Genomic DNA, 18,614 nt, shown 5'->3' with positions numbered 1-18,614 from the left:
GACACATTTTTGGTTTTGTATTGTCATATTAAGTGCATTTATTGACGTTAGTGTGACGTTTGTGGAATATTGCAACCCATGGACCAATTAGATTATTCATATAATATGTGTAAGCGGTGATGAGGGAATACTGAGTCCTCCACCACCTGACTTGTCTAAATGGTAATTTAAAAAAAATCTCTTAAGTGAGAAAGTGAGTCTAGATTTACAAACTGTCATTGAGGCTAAAACGATATAGTTGTTGACAGGCCCTGGATTGTAGTATAATCTTAATTCTGTACATATGCGTATGAATCTGCATATATTTCCCCACTATTTTTTTCTATTTTTTTTATGGCGCTTCTGAGAAAACACAGAGACATGTAACCTTTTATTTTTTGGTTAGCTTCTCATGCCAAAATATTTAGACGTAACTCTCCAGGATTGTGAGGGCGATAATAGAAGCGCAATTATTATCAATTTCGGGATATTTTTCAATGTGCTTTCTGTAATAAATCTGTAACATTGTAGGAATAATCTTTTTAAAATGGAGGTTAAGGATACAGCCAAAACCAACAGACCTAAACTGATCAGCTAGTAGGTAATGAAAATTTTTTTGAATGCTAAGCATGATTTCAAAACATTAAAAAGAAGTTGCTTACTAAATTTTTATTGGAAAAAAGCTGCTGAAGATCTAGTTACTAGGAAAAATACAATTGAAAATACACGTTATTTTATCGAATTAATTTTTCAATTTTCTGCAAAGAAACGAATGATTATATTAGATAATAAATAAATACGTCCAATCAGAATAGAAAATTAAAAAAAGTTGATAAAGGGGTAAAACCGTTTACACCCTCAGCTAAAAAATATACGTTGTTGGAAAATAAACTTGTCGTTCTAAAAACTGCTTATGTTTAAAAATATAATTACCCTTCATTTTCATAGAAAACATGAAAAAATATTATTTATTCTGACTTTCTTCTGGGCTTACCTTATCTTTAAGTAGATCTCGCACCTTCGACGAATGTAGTTTGTACTTCTGTAGTTCTAGCTGCAAGTTGAGACACCTTCGCTCCCAATCGATTTCTTCTTCAAGTTGAGGCGATCCCGGGGGACTTCCTGACCATGAAGAACAAGAACCGAGGTCGGATAACCTGGCCAGGGGGTCCCCGAGGCCCGAGGAAGCATCTGAGAAACCGTCGTCCATTTTTTCGTCGGGGAGTAACAAAAACGTTATCAATTGATAAATGGACTTATCAATGGCATAAACATCCTCGCCGTTTCTTTTCACTCTGAAACAAAATTCGCAAATAAAAATTAACAATACAACAAAAAGTAACAAAGAGAAAATGCACCCTGAAAGAGACTAGGGATCACATATAAATGGCACAAAAGGACAATAGGGGAAATCTTCATGAAAACACAAGTTTGTAACAATTACAATCTAAGAACAAGGGAAGCACGCAGTGGAAAATGAAAGGGCGTTTGTAAGAATGGGGGGGGGTGTCTCTTTGTGATGCCAGACAGTCCCTCTCGGGACATGTTTTGTGTAAACATTGCGAAAAAGGGAAATTAGTCGTCGTCTTGGGAGTTCGGAGTTAACACGGAGTGTGTTCTGGCCTCCTGCCAAGCACAGAAGTGGCAGTTGCAACAATGTTCCCAAAATTCCTTTATCCTTAGAGAATCCTTAAGGTCGTTTAATTAACGTTGTAATACACTGAAAGGCAAAAAAAAGTGGCCGCCTTAATATCTTTAATTTTCTCTTAAACAATCCTCCCTTGATTACGCTACAACAATATATGGTCCATTTTAAAAGATTAGAAGTAAATAAAACATAAATATAATCTTCCACTTGTGTTTACAATTGTGATTTTTTAAATAAATATTTGAATAGTCAATATCTTCTTTGTTGGTTTTTCTGTAAAGCTTCTTTCTAATGTTCCGGTTTGATCTTTTTAAGTTGTACAATTTTTATGTTTCAAATTTGTTCGAGGTTTTAACTGATATAGATTTGGCTAGAAAGAACATTGTTGGAAGATGGAAGAACTCAAGCGTGTGCGGCCAGGGTACTTACATTCCCAGAACTACTGTCCGAAGGATCTTCCATCATATCTCAGATTGTTTAGAACGTACAAATCGACATTCTACCGCCGCTGAGATCGAGCAACGATTGTCACTGGTCCAAAATTTCTGACGTAATAGCTCGGTTAAGTATCGCAAGAAATCACATCATTTGGTCTGAGCAAAATTGGGTTAAAATCTTGTTTTCTGATGAGTCAAGGTTTTGTTAGAGATCTTCTGACAAAGAATTAGGAGAACAGGAGAAGCTACGGACGGTTTTATGGTTTGGCATGCATTCCTATGAGAAGACCCACTAACTTGATCTTCATGCGCGATACGCACAGCTAAAATGGTTGGTGACTACTTGGACCAATTCAATGTTTGGAGTGGCCAGGATGTCATGACTTAAACCCTATCAGACACCTTTGGGACGAATTGTAAAAAGAGGGTCCCAAAAAGGTCTCACAAGTTTTTTTTTAAATTCATTTTTTCACATCTTACATATGTTTGTACAATTGAAACAATGTTTATAAATCTCAGGCCCTGAAGGTGATCTCAATAAAGATCGAAACGTTGGCACGATAAAGAAAATGTTTTTCTAAACCTACGTCACACCAAACCGCATCTCACGATCTCCAAATAATCAACTTCATATTTTTCTTTAAAAATATCCGTCAAACAACAAAAAATAAAAAATATAAAGATTTATATATAATATTACAAGTATTACTAAAGAAAAACCTGGGTGGTCACTTTTTGCCTCTGGGTAGTTAACTGAACGCTGTATCTTGGTTTGTTGACTTGTATTTTTAACAGTGTCTCTTATGGTTAAACTATTACAACCTACGGGTTTCTCTCCGTAAAATAAATTAATTGTTTCTAAAGTGAAGAAAGTTTATGTTCGATGAAACAATAGGGAAGGAAGTGGATGTGAATTTGTTTGGGCACAATTTGAAAAGAAACCGAAAAGTGAAAGCAAACAGGAAATTAGAAGTCTGTCCCAGCAGTCGAGGCCCTTCATTTGCCACCCCCCGAGGTTCAGATGATATTTGCCGTCGTCTCATGCATGGCGGTGGCCCTTCTTTCCTTAATTTACAATTCCAAGTCAAATGAACGGCTCGACGAGGATTATTCGCACTCCACCCGGGCCGACTCTTTTTCGAAAGGAAATTGAAAATTTAAAACCGACGTGACGTCGGAGTCGAAGAGTTGAGCGTCTTGGCAGAATAAATTATTAAAATCACCAAAGCAAGCGGGAGACAATGGAGTTATTTACGTGTATATTGGTGCTGAGAGATAACACAAAACCGCTTAAAATATGGTGGGAAACATTCTATCCAGCCCGCTTTGATATTATTTCAAATCAAAGTTCAATACAATCAAGCATAGATCCGATTATCAAACGTTTTACAACATTTATATGTACAACTGAAATCTCATTCCAAGAAAATAGAGAGCTATTGGATTGATGGCTTGTAGGAATGTTGGCAAAAAATTTTCAATATACCTATATGATGTAGTGATGGTTATTTAACTATTAGATGGAAATTTACCATTACCTTTCATTTTTACAACATAATTGATTTCTCTTTTGCTAAACACACATTCACGCTCATGGATACATTCTCATAAAACAGTTAACACAGATGACATCTATAACCAACCTTTTTATCCATATTTACAATAAGATTAAATGCGATAAACAAATCTACACATACAAAAATACCCCTGATTTCTCAAGAAATCGTAACTACTTAATGATTCGTTGCAGTACTCGAGCAAAATTTTCATATCTGTTATATCATTCCTACTCACTCTGTAGGGCCAAGCAATGGCATGTTAATTAAGCGAGACGTATTGAATAACCTTCTCCGCATAGCACATACGTGGATTTTGGTGCAATGTCGGTCAACAATCCTTACGACGGGTAAGGATGAGTCATTCCTTCTTCTATGGTTTAATCTGGTTTGGGATGTTATTGGGTATGTGGTCCTTCAATGAATCATACACTGCATTATACAGTTGCCTACTGATTCATTGGAGGATCACATACCCAATAACATTCCAAACCAGATTATAATTAAAGTTGGTCGATAACTGAACAACCTCGTTCTATGGTTTAGACCAACTGCAGACAACTATCGACCGTGCTATTGACGCCCAAGAGCCTCTCGGACGACCCAGTGAAGAATGTTTTCAAATGTGGATAACGATTGATTGTATGAAATTAAGAAATATTTATTTTTCAACTATCCATCACGTAAAATATTTCATTTAATACTATATATTATTTTATAGGAACTAGATTCTTTCTTTCTTCTAGTATGATGTAGATTTTGTCAAACATTTCAGATAATCATTGGAGGATTATCTTCCCTTAAGGTCTAAAATTTAATGGCAGTCACTTTTTTGGCCTCCCAGTGTATATACCAAGATGAGGTCCGTGCTATTACCTAATTCTGTGCATAAGGGTCGATAGAGAAGAAAATGAAAGGTGTACGGATCAACATTTGGACAGTCAGGCAGCAATATAGGCACTAAATGCGCATTCTTTTAGCTCCAAACCTGTTTTGGGAATGTGTGACAATAAGGCATCGCCTTAGAAATACCGAAAGCACCGAGGAAGTGCTAATTGTAATTAGAAAAGGCGCACTAACCACGATTTGGTCTTAATTAGACGGATGTGAAGGTGTATATAATATCAACACTTAAATATTGTGGATACTTAAAAAATAATTTTTGGTCAAGAGAATCAATACTATAATGAATATTTGTCAGAAATTCACTCAGCATATTTATTTGATCTAATGTACATTTATAAAGGGTGTCCCAGTTCCTTCTGACGACACTCAGGGAATCGATTCTACTCTTCGTTTGGAGCAAAAAATGCTCAGGAGAAAATTTTCGGAANTAACCGTTTTTATGTGCTAAGGTAGTGAAAAGTTGAAAAAACCTAAATTGACGAATATCTTCAAAATAGAGAACTTTCCGAAAATTTTCTCCTGAGCATTTTTCGCTCCAAACGAAGAGTAGAATCGATTCCCTGAGTTTCGTCAGAAGGAACTGGGACACCCAGTATTTCGTTGGTAGAGAGAATCGATTCAGTTATATGTTAAAAATTAGTATTTGGAGGCCGTGAGATGCGGTCTGACGTAACGTAGGTTTTGGGCACTCTCAACACGACAGACAAGAATAACACATCTACACGGAAAACTAACACTTTGAGCCCTGAAGATGATCTCAATAAAGATCGAAACGTTGGTACGATAAAGAAAATGTTTTTCTAAAACCTATGTCACACCAGAACCAAATAATCATTAAGTAACGGTCACTAAACACCACATATATATGTTAAAAGTTAACCGAAGTGATTGTCGATTTGTTTTCAAAAGTAAATTATCGTGGACGATGAGGAAAATGTATATTTAGTAGAAATGATTGATAAAACCTGAACTGGAAATGATTGCATGGCAGTTTTAATTGAAACAGTCTGAAGGGTTGGTCTGGGGTCTGATATGCCTGTTGGAGGCAGGTGTCAATTTAAACTTTCCTCTCTACCAATTCTCCTTAGAGGAAAACTGAATTTTCCGCTTGAGTAAGTTTTTCGTATTTTCATGAGCATATATTCTTGCCTTAATACAGAACGAGTGATTCGATTGAAATGGTGATATTCAAAGTGGATTTATTTATCTTTCTCTCTTTTTTTGTTTTGTTTCCGTTCCGAAAAAGGACATTTGAAACATAAATTGTGATCCTTGTCTGCTCCTTCATTTGCGCAATCGTTCCCCTGTGTATTCAAGGTTGTAATAACTCTCCGTAATATATCGGTGCTGGTTGCATTTGCAATGCCGTCAGTCCCAAAAGGGCTCTACGGTAAATGGCCTTTCCTCGTATCAATCCCGTTCAACTTGAAAAATCTAACCCCAGCCGGTAAAAATTAACATTTTTAGCGATCCTTAAGCGAGCGGAGTACACTTTCTGAATTAACATTTTACTACCCTACCTCGTTTCGAGTTTACCGCTTACGGTTATTGGGCCGTCTCAAGAATTCTTTAATGGAAAAATAGTATTTATATGTAAATTATTGTTCATATCATGAAGATGGTACAAGTCGTTAGATGAAAGAGATAAAAGTTGTACACTTAAATTAGTTGTAATCTGTTGCACCTGCCCTTATTTGCAATTTTACCCATAATTTATCAGACGGACAGCAAATAGCCTCAGTGCATTGGAATATCATTATCTATAAATTAATAATGTTTATACTTAACGGAAAGTATAGAAAACAGTATTATTTAGAGATCGGACTTTGAGCAGTAAAACACTGTAAGTGAGTAAAAACATGCAAAACTTAAATAATCTTGTTTAATTGAGGGTAAATTACGACAAACCTAAAAATGTTATTTATACGTCAACGGAAACTAACTGCAAAGGGGACACAATTTGAATAAAAAGAGTACTGATTAAAGAAAGTGAACAAAACATACACGTAAAAGTATTAACATATTTAAATGTTAGGTTTCATAAGTGTAAAGTGTCATATTTACATTGCAATTTTTTTGTTAAAAATGTTATTTATACGTCAACGGAAAATAACTGCAAAGGGGACACTATTTGAATAAAAAGAGTGCTGATTAAAGAAAGTGAACAAAACATACACGTAAAAGTATTAACATATTTAACTGTTAGGTTGCATAAGTGTAAAGTGTCATATTTACATTGCAATTTTTTTGTTTAATCTTTCATCTTTAATCGTTCTTTGTTCAAACTGTGGTTTAACCAATAGAGACTTCATTTGATAGGAATGTACTAAGCTCATTATTTTTCAGAAAACGGAATTAGGTTGGCGTTCTGTTTTTTTGCCAATGTTCAAATATAAGTTCAATAAATTTTTTATGTCATGCTGTGCGCTAATATTATGTGGACTGAAAAGTGGGGGAAGGTACAAAATCGATATCAAGCGAAAGATGGTATGGAAGGTTGTCTCTTCATTCTGAAAAATAAAACCTTTAAATATATTAATTTTCTTTCATTTAAAATATTTATAAAAACATTTGGATGAAATTGGAGCGATTTCGTCCAACGAAAATCGAATTCGTGCAAGTAAGATCAAAAATACAATTTTGTGCAATTTAAAATATGAAAAAATTAAAATTACAAACAGGGCTGATAAAGTATTAAAATCAAGCAAATAAAATGCGCCACAACACTTGGACATCGTTTAACATTATTGAAACCTATAATTTCAACCATAATGACATTGGGAAATATTGGGTTGTCCGGAAAATAATGCAGGATTTTGGTATTAAACAAAAAAAAAGAAACTAGTTACTTTAAAGCAATGTTCTTTAATCAAAATAATTTCCCATACTCTCAATACATTTCTCCCAACGTGTTGGTAACTTATTAATTCCGTCTGAGTAGAATTCAGAATTTTTAGAATTGATAAAGTCAATAAATGCATTTTCCAGTTCCGTTTGATTTTTGAATATTATGTGTTGTAAGTAGTGGTCCAGGTGTCTAAAAAAATGGTAGTCAGTAGGCGAGAGGTCCGGAGAGTAGGGTGGGTGAGGCAAAGTTTCATAGCCAAGCTCCAATAATTTTTGTGACGTTACACGTGACACATGTGGTCGAGCGTTGTCATGCAACAAAATGGGCCCTTTCCGATTGACCAAAGAGGGCTTCATTACTGCCAATTTCTGATGCATGGTATTAATTTGGTTACAGTATGATTCAGCATTGATGGTTTCGCCAGGATTTAAGAAGCTGTAGTGTATTAAACCAAATGAAGCCCACCATACCGTAACTATTACCTTTTTTTGATGAGTTGGGGGCTTTGGAAAATGTATTGGAGCTTCTCCTTTGTCGAGCCACTGTCCAGAACGTCTAGTGTTATCGTAGAGAATCCACCTTTCGTCACATGTAACAATTCTGGCCAGAAATGGGTCATTTTTGTTTCGACAAAGAAGTGATGCACAAACATCAAAGCGCTGATTTTTTTGGCGATCGTTTAATGAGTGTGGAACCCAATTTTCGAGTTTTTTCACTTTTCCAATCGCCTTGAGGTGGTCAGCAAGTTCTCGAACAGTTGTTTTGGGGTTTTCTTCCACCACTGATCGCAGAACATCATCATTAAGAGAGGAAGGCCTTCCACGACCTTCTTCATCTTCAAGGCTGAAATCTCCCTCCCGAAATTTTTTAAACCACCTTTGCACAGTGCACTCATTAACACAACCCTCGCCCCAGACTTGGTTAATGTTTCTAGCCGTTTGGGCTCCGCTTCGGCCGAGTTTAAACTCGTAAAAGAAAATCGTACGAAATTCTCGCTTTGACATTATAAGGATGACTGAATTATTTCCAAGTAGCGGAATGCTACAGAGGTAAACAAACAATATCATTTGGAAGAGGATTAATAAGTGTTGACATTCATACAAATGAGTAATCCTGTAAACGTAAACAGAATATTTTATATAGATTTTTTTTAATGAAAACTTAAAATCCTGCATTATTTTCCGGACAACCCGATAAATATATGATGATGATGATGATCTGATGGTGAAGGATTTAACGAAACGGATGATTTCAGTTTAGATACGTAAGAATTAGGTTTGGAAGCAGTTCTATTTGATCTGATAAAGGTTGAATTATACTGTGAAAAACTTGTATTTTCCATTCGTCATATAGTTTGTGTTTACCGCACTACTGAAACATACTGGAAGATCTGATGAGGGTTGATGATGATAATATTGAAGATGATATTGGATACAAGGAAGCGGGGAATCGGTATTCTCTAATCACTGAGCCTTTTGGCTCGTACTGTTCTTTAGCTCCTTAGATCAGTAAATGATCCGATCCATCTTTTCAACCCTATTTGGTCATTGGCTGTCATTGCTGCATTTCTTTTTAGTACCCTAGGTTGTTTCCATTGAGCGATTGCGTCACACTAGAACATAATGCTCGTGGCCGTTTCTTCCTCCGAGTTGTATAACCACAAATGGGAAAATCTCTGAACACATGTTGTTTAGGTGTTTTCTCAGATGCCTGTGGCAGCTAATACTACTCCCTTGAACTTTACCCTAATTGTGGCCATGGGTATGTCAGTTTTGGTTCAGGTTCTTTAATCATTAACTTACTATTCTGGCACCTCAAAGTTTTTCCATTTCTTAATTTGTTTTTTTACCTTGTTAATCTTATTATAGGTTCTGGGCCTTATATAGATGTGTAGATCCTACTTGGGCCAATTTGTCTGCTTGTTTAATATCCAAAATACCTTTGTGTCCCTGGCACACAACATCAGGTCGGGCTTTCAGTTTTCCTACGTTTTGGAGATTCAGGATGCATTCACCGACTTTTTTTGGATTTGATCTTTTAATCTGTGTACAATATTGTTGTGTTTGATTATCCCCTGATTTCTTCTTTCCTTATGAAATTCGTTAAAAGTTTAAAGATGCTGCCAAGGATCATGTAATCCCATTTCCAGGAATGGGTGTCTGATTTTATTTATTATTATATGTCCGCAATGTTAATCTTCATTCAATTTATTTGTTTTAATGGGGCAGGTTTACTAGTGTTTCTGAGACAGTTGGTGGACATTTTAATTGCCTATCTTTACTCACTGCCCAGTTACTAGTATATAACAATATACCTATATATATTTCAGCCATTATATTTCATGGTCCGATTAATCACGAACTTCTTTCAATTAATTAATGTTTTTATGTAAGGTATTGGTTGAAATGAAGGCCGAAGGTTGTGGGTTCGAATCCCGCTCCTGACATTAACTTTTTAATTTCAACCAATTTGAATTTGACAATCTAATCGAGCCAAGAACAATCACAAATTCATTTCACGGCACAGTCGAAAGTAAACCTCCCTGTAGGTGCCGTTTCGCCACTACTGCTTCGATATTTTTGTGGAACATGGACGCCTGTTCTTTTCTGCCTTTTAGCAAAGTTCTTCTTAAAAGTTGTGCTGTCAAATGTGCTTTTAATATCCGTGAAAGTCTTTTATTTGTTGATTGTTTATTAATAGCTATTTAATGTGATTGAGACGATTTTCCGTTTTGATAGGCATGTTTATTTCTGCGAAGGGGTGTCTTTTAGGGAGCTGATCCCCGTGTCTTTCAAGACTAGCGTAAGAGTAATAAGAACGTTAGCGAAAATACTATGTATAACTTTACCTCAGTCTTCTATTCCTTATTCCTTTTTATAATACTGTAAGTAAACTTTATAAATCATGTACGTTATTAATCATTAGTAAATCATGTAAATTAAGTCAAAACATAATGTGGAAAGGAATTTATTCCTCAAATGATCAACATAGAAACAAGCCTTTCAAATTGTCATAAACAAAATCATTCAAAATCCCTAATTTTAATGTAAACTTTATTACTTCCACTATTATTTCTGATCAATTACGTTGCTAACAACACCCAATGTTTTACATATTTTCTAGGTGTGTAAACGGTTTATAGAAACGGCGGTAATACAAAAGTTTTCAAAATATAGATTAATTTTTCTCGAATTTAAGTCCATTACAAACAACAGACTGCATTGAAAAATTATGATTTGGGCTCACATGGAAAATTTTTAATCATTATCAAACTAAACTAGTAACAGAATTCAGTGCTTCTTTAGTTTTTGAAATGACTCATTTTATTTTTATCTTTCAAGTCGATGATATTGTAACTGCCATCTATTTGTACGGGCTAACAATCCCATTTTTATCAAATAAAAAATGTTTTAGATAATTTAGATGAGTTATTGAGAAGTATGAAAGTTACTTCTATTGCGTATGTTTCCATACTGAAATATCATTCTTAGGGGGATGAATTATGTAGGTAAATATCAAGCATTTTTCCAGTAGAGCACGTGTTATTCAAAACGTTTGTACGTTCATATCACGGGCAATTGCCGACCCTACACATTTCATAAGCCCGCCCCTTTACGAACAAGCTAAAAGGTTGATACTCGCATTACAGCATCTTAGGTCTTTTATTGCCGTGTTGAATATTCCATTGCCGGAGTCCCCCTCATCCCTTCACTGCAGGAAAAAAGAATTACGTGTAAACTACGTTCCGCCCTGTAGAAGGGAGGTTAACGAGCTGGTTTGTTAAAGGACTCCGTCAGAACCCCGTCAGATGGAAAACTTGGCTCTTCTCTTACCTTAAAGTGTTAATTCGTTTTAAATATTGAACCTAGTTTAACTGCTTGTTTTTCTTCGTTTTATACTGGTGGGATTAAATGAAAAACTGAGCTATCGAATGAAATGGATGGTGAAAAGCAGTAACTATTAACAACTTCATTCCGTGTTGGTAAATGTTGTTTGCTTAGTGGAGGTCGCTGGTCAAATTTCGGTCAATTTATTTCAACAAAAACACAAAAATTTCTATAGCCGATCGTCTGATTTTCTCAAAAATCTTCATTCAAGGAAAATAGTGCAGATATATTAGAAAAAATGAAAATTAAACCTTTGTCACTTTTTACCCAATAAATCATTGTATTGATTTAACCCGTACGATTTAATGCCCTTATGCAGAAGTTTTTATGATGAAATAACATATCAAATAAAAACATTTTGATTTATTATAATCGATAATTAATTTTTTGAGAAATAAACTTCTTCGCTTTGCTTCTTCAACTTTCTGAACCCTCGTCCAGGTTCCACAACGTGTAATTGAATGTAAAATGTGTGACAGGAATTTCTGCACTTTCCTTACTTTCCACTGAAGCTTCATCATATCATAATTGCTACATGTGCGTCCACAGACCTCAAGAAGAAATCTCACTTTAAATAATAATGTTAGAACGTAATAATGTAGCAATGCAACACAATATGGAATATTTTATACGATTATTATGGTACTAACATAATATAATAAGTATATTATGCGGTTTCAGTATTATAATAATTCCACGTTAAAATGAAGGTTTGGTGACTGTAGCCAATTAGTTTTGTAACTTTTGAGGACTGAAATGTATACAATGTTTTGGTTACCTTATGTATATCAGAGCTTTATGTATTTGGTATTACTGAGGGTTTTCCATTCATAAAACAGTGGTTATTTAGTAACTAAGTAATTTATTAAATATGTAATCTATGATTTCATACCTGATCCAAAGTTAACTTCTATACTCTTCACTTAGTCAATTATCACTCCTGAAATTATATTAAACGTGGTTAAAAATGCACATACATTTCTATTATTTTTCTTAATTTAAATGTTTTATGATAGAATTCTTTCCATTTTGCGCAATTAAAAACACACTTTTAATACAGTACAGTGGATGATAATAAACTTAAACTATCTTTCCCCTTGCACGAGTTTCAGATTATCTTTTAAATTATATTTGTCGAAAACAGTTGGTGAAAAGAGGACGTAATGGTCAATTGAAATTGTAAAGAGTAGTATTTTTAATCACTTTCGTATTTTTATTGTTATGGTTTTGTTGCTTTTGTTATAACATTTGTTACTCTTGTTAATCTCTTAAAAGAATCGCAATGCTGATGTTACAATAGGTTACATTAAGTGTACATAAGTTGTAATTTTACAATTTGATGTTGCCTGTTAATGATAATGTTTCTGATATCTAGTCGAAAGCTTGAGCCAAAGGGAATATGCCAGTCAAATTAACAAGAGTGAAATTAAAAATATTAATAATGTTATACTTATATATGAATTAGTTCAAAATAAACAAGATCTTCAAGGTTTGGCTATAAATAAGCTTTTATTTTATATGTAAATTAGCAGTTGCTTCAACATCATTTTGAGAACGAAGCATCTTAAAAATAATATTACACAATGATTAAATACGCTAGTCAAAATAAAGTAAATATTAACCACGTAAATTGAAAGAAATAATAAGTGGTATCCAAGTGAAAAGTATGAAGATCTGTACAAACAATTCCTGAAAAAATTGAAGCAAAAATATCTACACAGACAATCATCAAACGAGATGTCCGGAATAAGAAAGAAGAATAAAATATCGCACACATAAAATAAATTCTGTCTGGGTTTGAAGAAAAATAAATATTTTCTTTTCTCAAATAACCGTTCTTCTCGTTTAGTTCGTTCCAGTATATTCTTGTTGTTAAAAACGTTGAATAATTGTATAACAGTAAAGAATTATATTATTTGTGGGGGACGGATTATGTCAAAGGATGACATTAACACTTACACTCATAAAAGGATTAGTGACAAGTAGACAAATTTTTCAATAGCGTTCTGCGATTAGAACCGATTTCACAAATTATTCCATAAGATCATCAATCTTTCTATTTAGGCAGTAAATTATTCCCGGACTGATTACTCTTCAGCATTAAACCATTTCCATTTAAATTCCTTTTTAATGAGGAAATTGCATTGCCGTCGCTAAATTATCTTTGTAATGAGATAAAAAGCTGATGACCAGAGACATCAACTGCTTTCAGATTGATTTATTGTTTTTAATAGTTGAATTTTTATATTTTATTTAATTGAAGTTATCCAAGATAATTCCCAATGTAAAATTAAATTTTTAACTGTAATGGTTTTCTAATGCTAAGCGTTTTAAGCATTTGCAGCATTTTGAAAGCGAGCGGCCTGGAAGACAGGGCTTAGAGTTGAACGCCATTTTAAATTCCTAATTCTAAGAATGGCTTCTCTTAGGGATTGTAAACAGATTTTGCCCGGTTTGGGTTTCCTCCTTGTTAATACCCTAATCCCCGATAAGAGGAGAGGCGTGGGGCAGCCATGGTGAGGGTTCATTAAGGGAATTGGACGCATCACTGGTGTAGCCGGCGACAGCCGGGCCCTTTTACTATAAAATCCCGCAGGGTAATTGGGACTTTAAAATAACGGTGAAAAAGTACCCCCTCCTTTAAGTGTTCTGCCATCCTGAGAGGCTTAGTACATCCACCTATGCCGTTACAACACCAACAAAGTTGTCTACAAAAAAATTCCCAAGCCGTAAAATAGATTTTCATATTAAACTGAAATTAACTGTGAGGATATTGTGTTTTTTAAATGAACCTTCCTTAAAGAAGAAAGTGAGAAACGCCGTGATGGAACATTGTTAGTAATTCATGGCTCAAGTCGTCAGTTGGCCGGTATCCCCCTGCTTATTAAGTCAGCCTTGCTTTAGCGAAGGGTTTATCAGATAAAAGCCATTGTTTCTTATATCCTTTCCTTCCCCGCAATATTTTCCTGTAGCCCTAATCCCGTTTGAAACCTCATAGTGAAGCCGAATCCCTTCTACCGTAAGCTACGGGATCGTTATAACTTACTTGGAGTTAATCTTGTAAGTGGTCTTAGCCTTTGAAAACCCTTTATATAAAAGCCGACTACCTGAGAGAACCTAATGATAATAGTGTTTCCTTAATTTAGAGTCTGCTTATATTTCATAAGTTTAAATTTTCATTAAAATTTTATTTAAAAGCGGGTAATATTGATAACAAATGTAATCCCAGCTTTAAGGCATGGCAGGCAACTTCAAAGCATTAATTAGGCAGCACTTAATAGTACGAGGAGCTGCACAATCACAATAAACGTTAAATTCATTGATATAAAACATAATTCCAAGATTTCGTTTAATTCTTTCTAAATAGAAGTAACTTCCCTTAGTAGGAATACTCATGATTAAGCAGGTGTATTTGTTGCAAAAAAGTCTGAAAAAACCTATTTCAAGAAAGTACTTATTAGATTTATTACATTAGAAGATTTATCTTGGCGAGTAATTGAAATGTTAAGTTTCTGGGATTCTCCATATCTTTAAAGAACGAAAAAATATCTTAATTGCACGATTGAGATAGGCCAAAACTTAATTTTTTTTCGTTTTAAAACTTTCAAATTACTGCTGAGAAACTGTTAGATGGGGCATCTCGTTATCGAAACTTTCTTTTCTTGAGTTGAAGAAACATTGATCTAAAAAACTACGATCTTAACCTAAATATAGTAGAAGACAAACAAATTGGTGATTCAAATTAAAACCAAAAGAAAGTTTTAAAATTTGGTAAAAAAACTGAAATTTATGGTTATTGTGATAAGAAAAATTGATTTAAGTCTAATTAGCTAATATTAAATAAGAATTTATTATGATGCACAGCAAAGATCCTAAACAACATCATATAACAAAAAGGTTATGAGTTTTCGCTTAAATTAAATGTCATTTAATTTTTTAATGATCTTATTATTTGAATATTTTATATATATCATAGCCATATTTCATTAGAAAATCTCATTTTCCATCAGTACTGAAACGATCAAAAATCGAATATATGTTTATGACAATTAAGGATACATTTATTATAAATAAAAAGGGTAAGAGATAAACGATATCGATAAATCATAAAATTAGTTAAATAATAAAATAATGCCCTACATTTAACACTAAAAGATTATATATAAAAATTATAGAAAATAACGTATATTTCCTAACAGAGGCAATTAAAAGAAACAGAGAAGTAAGTTTGAAGAGAATCAACAACAAACAACTTTTTCCAGCATCAATGTTGTAAGCCATATGCCATTATTATGTATGAGGCCATTTAATCGCTATTCACGGTGCTAAAGTTGGCTGAGTTGGACGACCGAAGAGAGAAAAAACTTCGCCACCATTGCCCACTTCTTTGGGTCTTAGAGTGCCTAATGATTTATATAATTTCAAGTACTATTGAAGAAAAGGGCTCGTTGCTGCAGGCGTTAAAAGTTGCTGTAGAAACCGAGTCAACTTTGGGTGAAAAGTTGGAGCATGGAGGCAATTTAAATTGTCTACTGGACTAACTTATAAAAGTTTAAGGGCCCGGTAATGACATCTAAATATACCTTAGAATAACCGAAGAAAAACCGAATACCTCCGCACCAGTTAACGTGGGTGTTTATTCTTTCTTATTCTGTTTTATCTCTGGGCGTACCGGTTGGACAAGCTAGTGAAATTTTGATTTGGCAGCAAAAATCTTCACTCAGAAAAAGGGAAGTTTAATTCTGTTTGATTACTAGCACAAAGTTAGGGTTGTTTTTGAACTGGCTCGCTCTGAAAAATGAGTTATTTTAAACAAGCTAGTGGAAAATATTACACGGTCCAAGAACTTCCAACATTAAATTATCAAATGAGATCGGAAACGAGCAAATTTTATTTTATTCGTAATCAATGTTCATAACGTGTTTTATAGAAAAGCCCGATATCTATATCTAAAAAATTTCAAATTAATAATAGAAGAATAATTTATTTTTATCTGTTTTTACATTTAATTTTATGTAACTTTTATTTTCAATTATACTTAATTTGAGTTTGGTATTATAACTGCTCAATTATTTTATGTTTAAAGACAAATTATATATGTAAAGTAATTACTTTACTTAATACCATCTCCTATATTTGTATTGCTTTAAAATTGTATCAATTTCAAGTTAAGAAGCGTTAATTTGAAATTTAAAAAAAGTTAGTAAGAAGTTAAAAGGTTTAATTTGACGGAAAAAAAGCTATGCTGATCCTAAAATAATTTGTACTACTAATACTATGTTCATAATTTACTTTTAATTTATTGCACTATTATTATTCTATTATAAGACATTTAATGTTAAATATAAATAAAAATGAATAATTAGTTATAATTAATATACAACAGTGAACAGTTTTTCTTAATTTATTTTCTCGATTTTGAGAATAATTTAATCAGAATTGCAGCTTCGCGACAATTCCACGCCTTCCGGTAAAATTACCATTTTGATTTCAAAAGTGCTCTTTAGCTTTGCTCTTCGTTTGTCTACCTACTTTGCACAAAACGTTAGATGATAATAAATAAGCGTACAAAACCATTGGCATGGTTGTAAGCAGGATGAAGCAAGGTTCTACCTCCTACGCTTCTATTGATCATTCGCCAAATTTGGTCATATTTCTAATTGTGGAAAAAAAATGGTATTTTAACAAAATCGCCAACACCTAACATATCTATATATGAAGATCTCTAGGATAGCGACATCAATTAATGAATATTGTTCTAGTTTCATCCGAAAGGTGTTCCAGTTAGTCTGTACAAAAAATATATCTGTATATCAAAAAATACGATTTTACGACTTGCAATCACGTAAAATTTATTTTAGTTAAAGTAATCCCATTTGGGTAGGCTGTTGACTAAAAAATTCATCATTTTAAACAACTATATCATTTAAATAAACAATGAACTCAAGCCATAATTACTAAGTGACGAATTCTTATGATTTTTACTTCTTGAAGGTGGGATAATAGGTCATCTCAAAAACAAAGAACAAACGTTTGTTCGTAGTCTGAATAAGTACCACACTGGCTCTTTTTTAAAATAAACTGTTATAAAATATTAATTACTGACGACCACTGTTTTAACCATTGCGTTAACTCACCTGAGGAAGGATTAAAATAAATCCGAAACGTTGTGGATAAAAACTGGTTGTGGTTTTTTTGAGATGACCTATTATCCCACCTTCAAGAAGGAAAAATCAAAAGATTAACAATTGAGGTCGAAATATAAGAAAACATCGTTACTCTAATTATTTGACGAATATTCTGATGTACAATAACTTTGGTTTATATCAATCTAGTAAAATGATACTTAACGAACAAAGCTATAATAGATTGAAGACCAAGTTGACAGGAATATACATTATTGCGGTATAATCTGTACAACAAATCAACTCCTGATACATCTACCTAATATAATATCTAGTAGAAACATGTACGAAATACGTATGTTTTAGAAGATTTTAAAAACATAAATATTACAAAAGTTTTAGTATGCTATCATTTTGTAGCAAAGCATATCATAACATCCGGGTTTCTTTGTTAAATCATGTTATTGTTTATCCGTCGTTTTGAACTATCACTCCCTTAATCTGTGTTCGTAACTTTAATCGGCTCGCTCAGACTTCGTACATATTACTTTGTTGCTGTAACGAACTAAATGCGACATCCGCGGCAAACTGTGCGACTAACTTTTTGGACTATAAATCAAAACGCTTATTGTTTAAACTGGTTGTGGTTGTTCGTAATTGGTCTTCCGTCTGCCCACTTTTTGAACCACTTACTGATGTCAAGATGTACAAACAGGGCCTAGGATCAAGAATAACGCCCGTTCTAAAAATAGCGGAGCCAACACGACAACATTTTATTATTGTCGGTGACGCCGAATCTTGTAGCTGTTGAACCGAAATAGACCATGGGCGGTAATACCACTCTTAAATAGGCTTAGAATACATATACTTTAAAGCATTTTTTATGTTTTCATTTACGGAATAAATCTAGGATATCATGACATTTCTTGTTTGTGCAGAAAAAGTTAAATGTCACATTTCTTTATTTATAAAATACAATATTTGGTCCGTTTTAAATGATTAGAGGTAAAGTAACAATTTTATTTTGTAAATAAATCTTTGAATATGCAATCTCCTTTGTTAGTTTATCTGGAAAATTTCTTTTTAATTGTTTCATAGTTCAAACAAGTCCTAGTGTCAACTTATGCCTTATTTCTGTTCAGCAGTACTGACCAACATTTCGGTGTATAACAAATACATAATGGTAGTGTTGTTTCCCCCGCCATCTATCTCACCGTCTTGCAGTTAA

The 18,614-nt window shown here is 33.6% G+C and overlaps 1 protein-coding gene across 1 annotated transcript in view; it reads right to left on the bottom strand.

The window, feature by feature from the left end:
* The window catches only part of LOC112126129, a 54,624-nt gene that overhangs the window by 18,347 nt on the left and 17,663 nt on the right, over positions 1-18,614 (bottom strand). The window contains exon 2 of the mRNA XM_024229745.1: positions 974-1,274. Coding sequence (XP_024085513.1) covers positions 974-1,189 — 216 coding nt within the window. The 5' untranslated portion in view covers positions 1,190-1,274. The remainder of the gene's footprint in view (positions 1-973; positions 1,275-18,614) is intronic.

This window comes from Cimex lectularius, unplaced genomic scaffold (genome assembly GCF_000648675.2).
Source record: "Cimex lectularius strain Harlan isolate CLEC.00 unplaced genomic scaffold, Clec_2.1 scaffold439, whole genome shotgun sequence".
In the NCBI taxonomy this organism is placed as follows: Eukaryota; Metazoa; Arthropoda; class Insecta; order Hemiptera; family Cimicidae; genus Cimex; species Cimex lectularius.
This window is presented reverse-complemented; position numbering and strand designations above follow the sequence as displayed.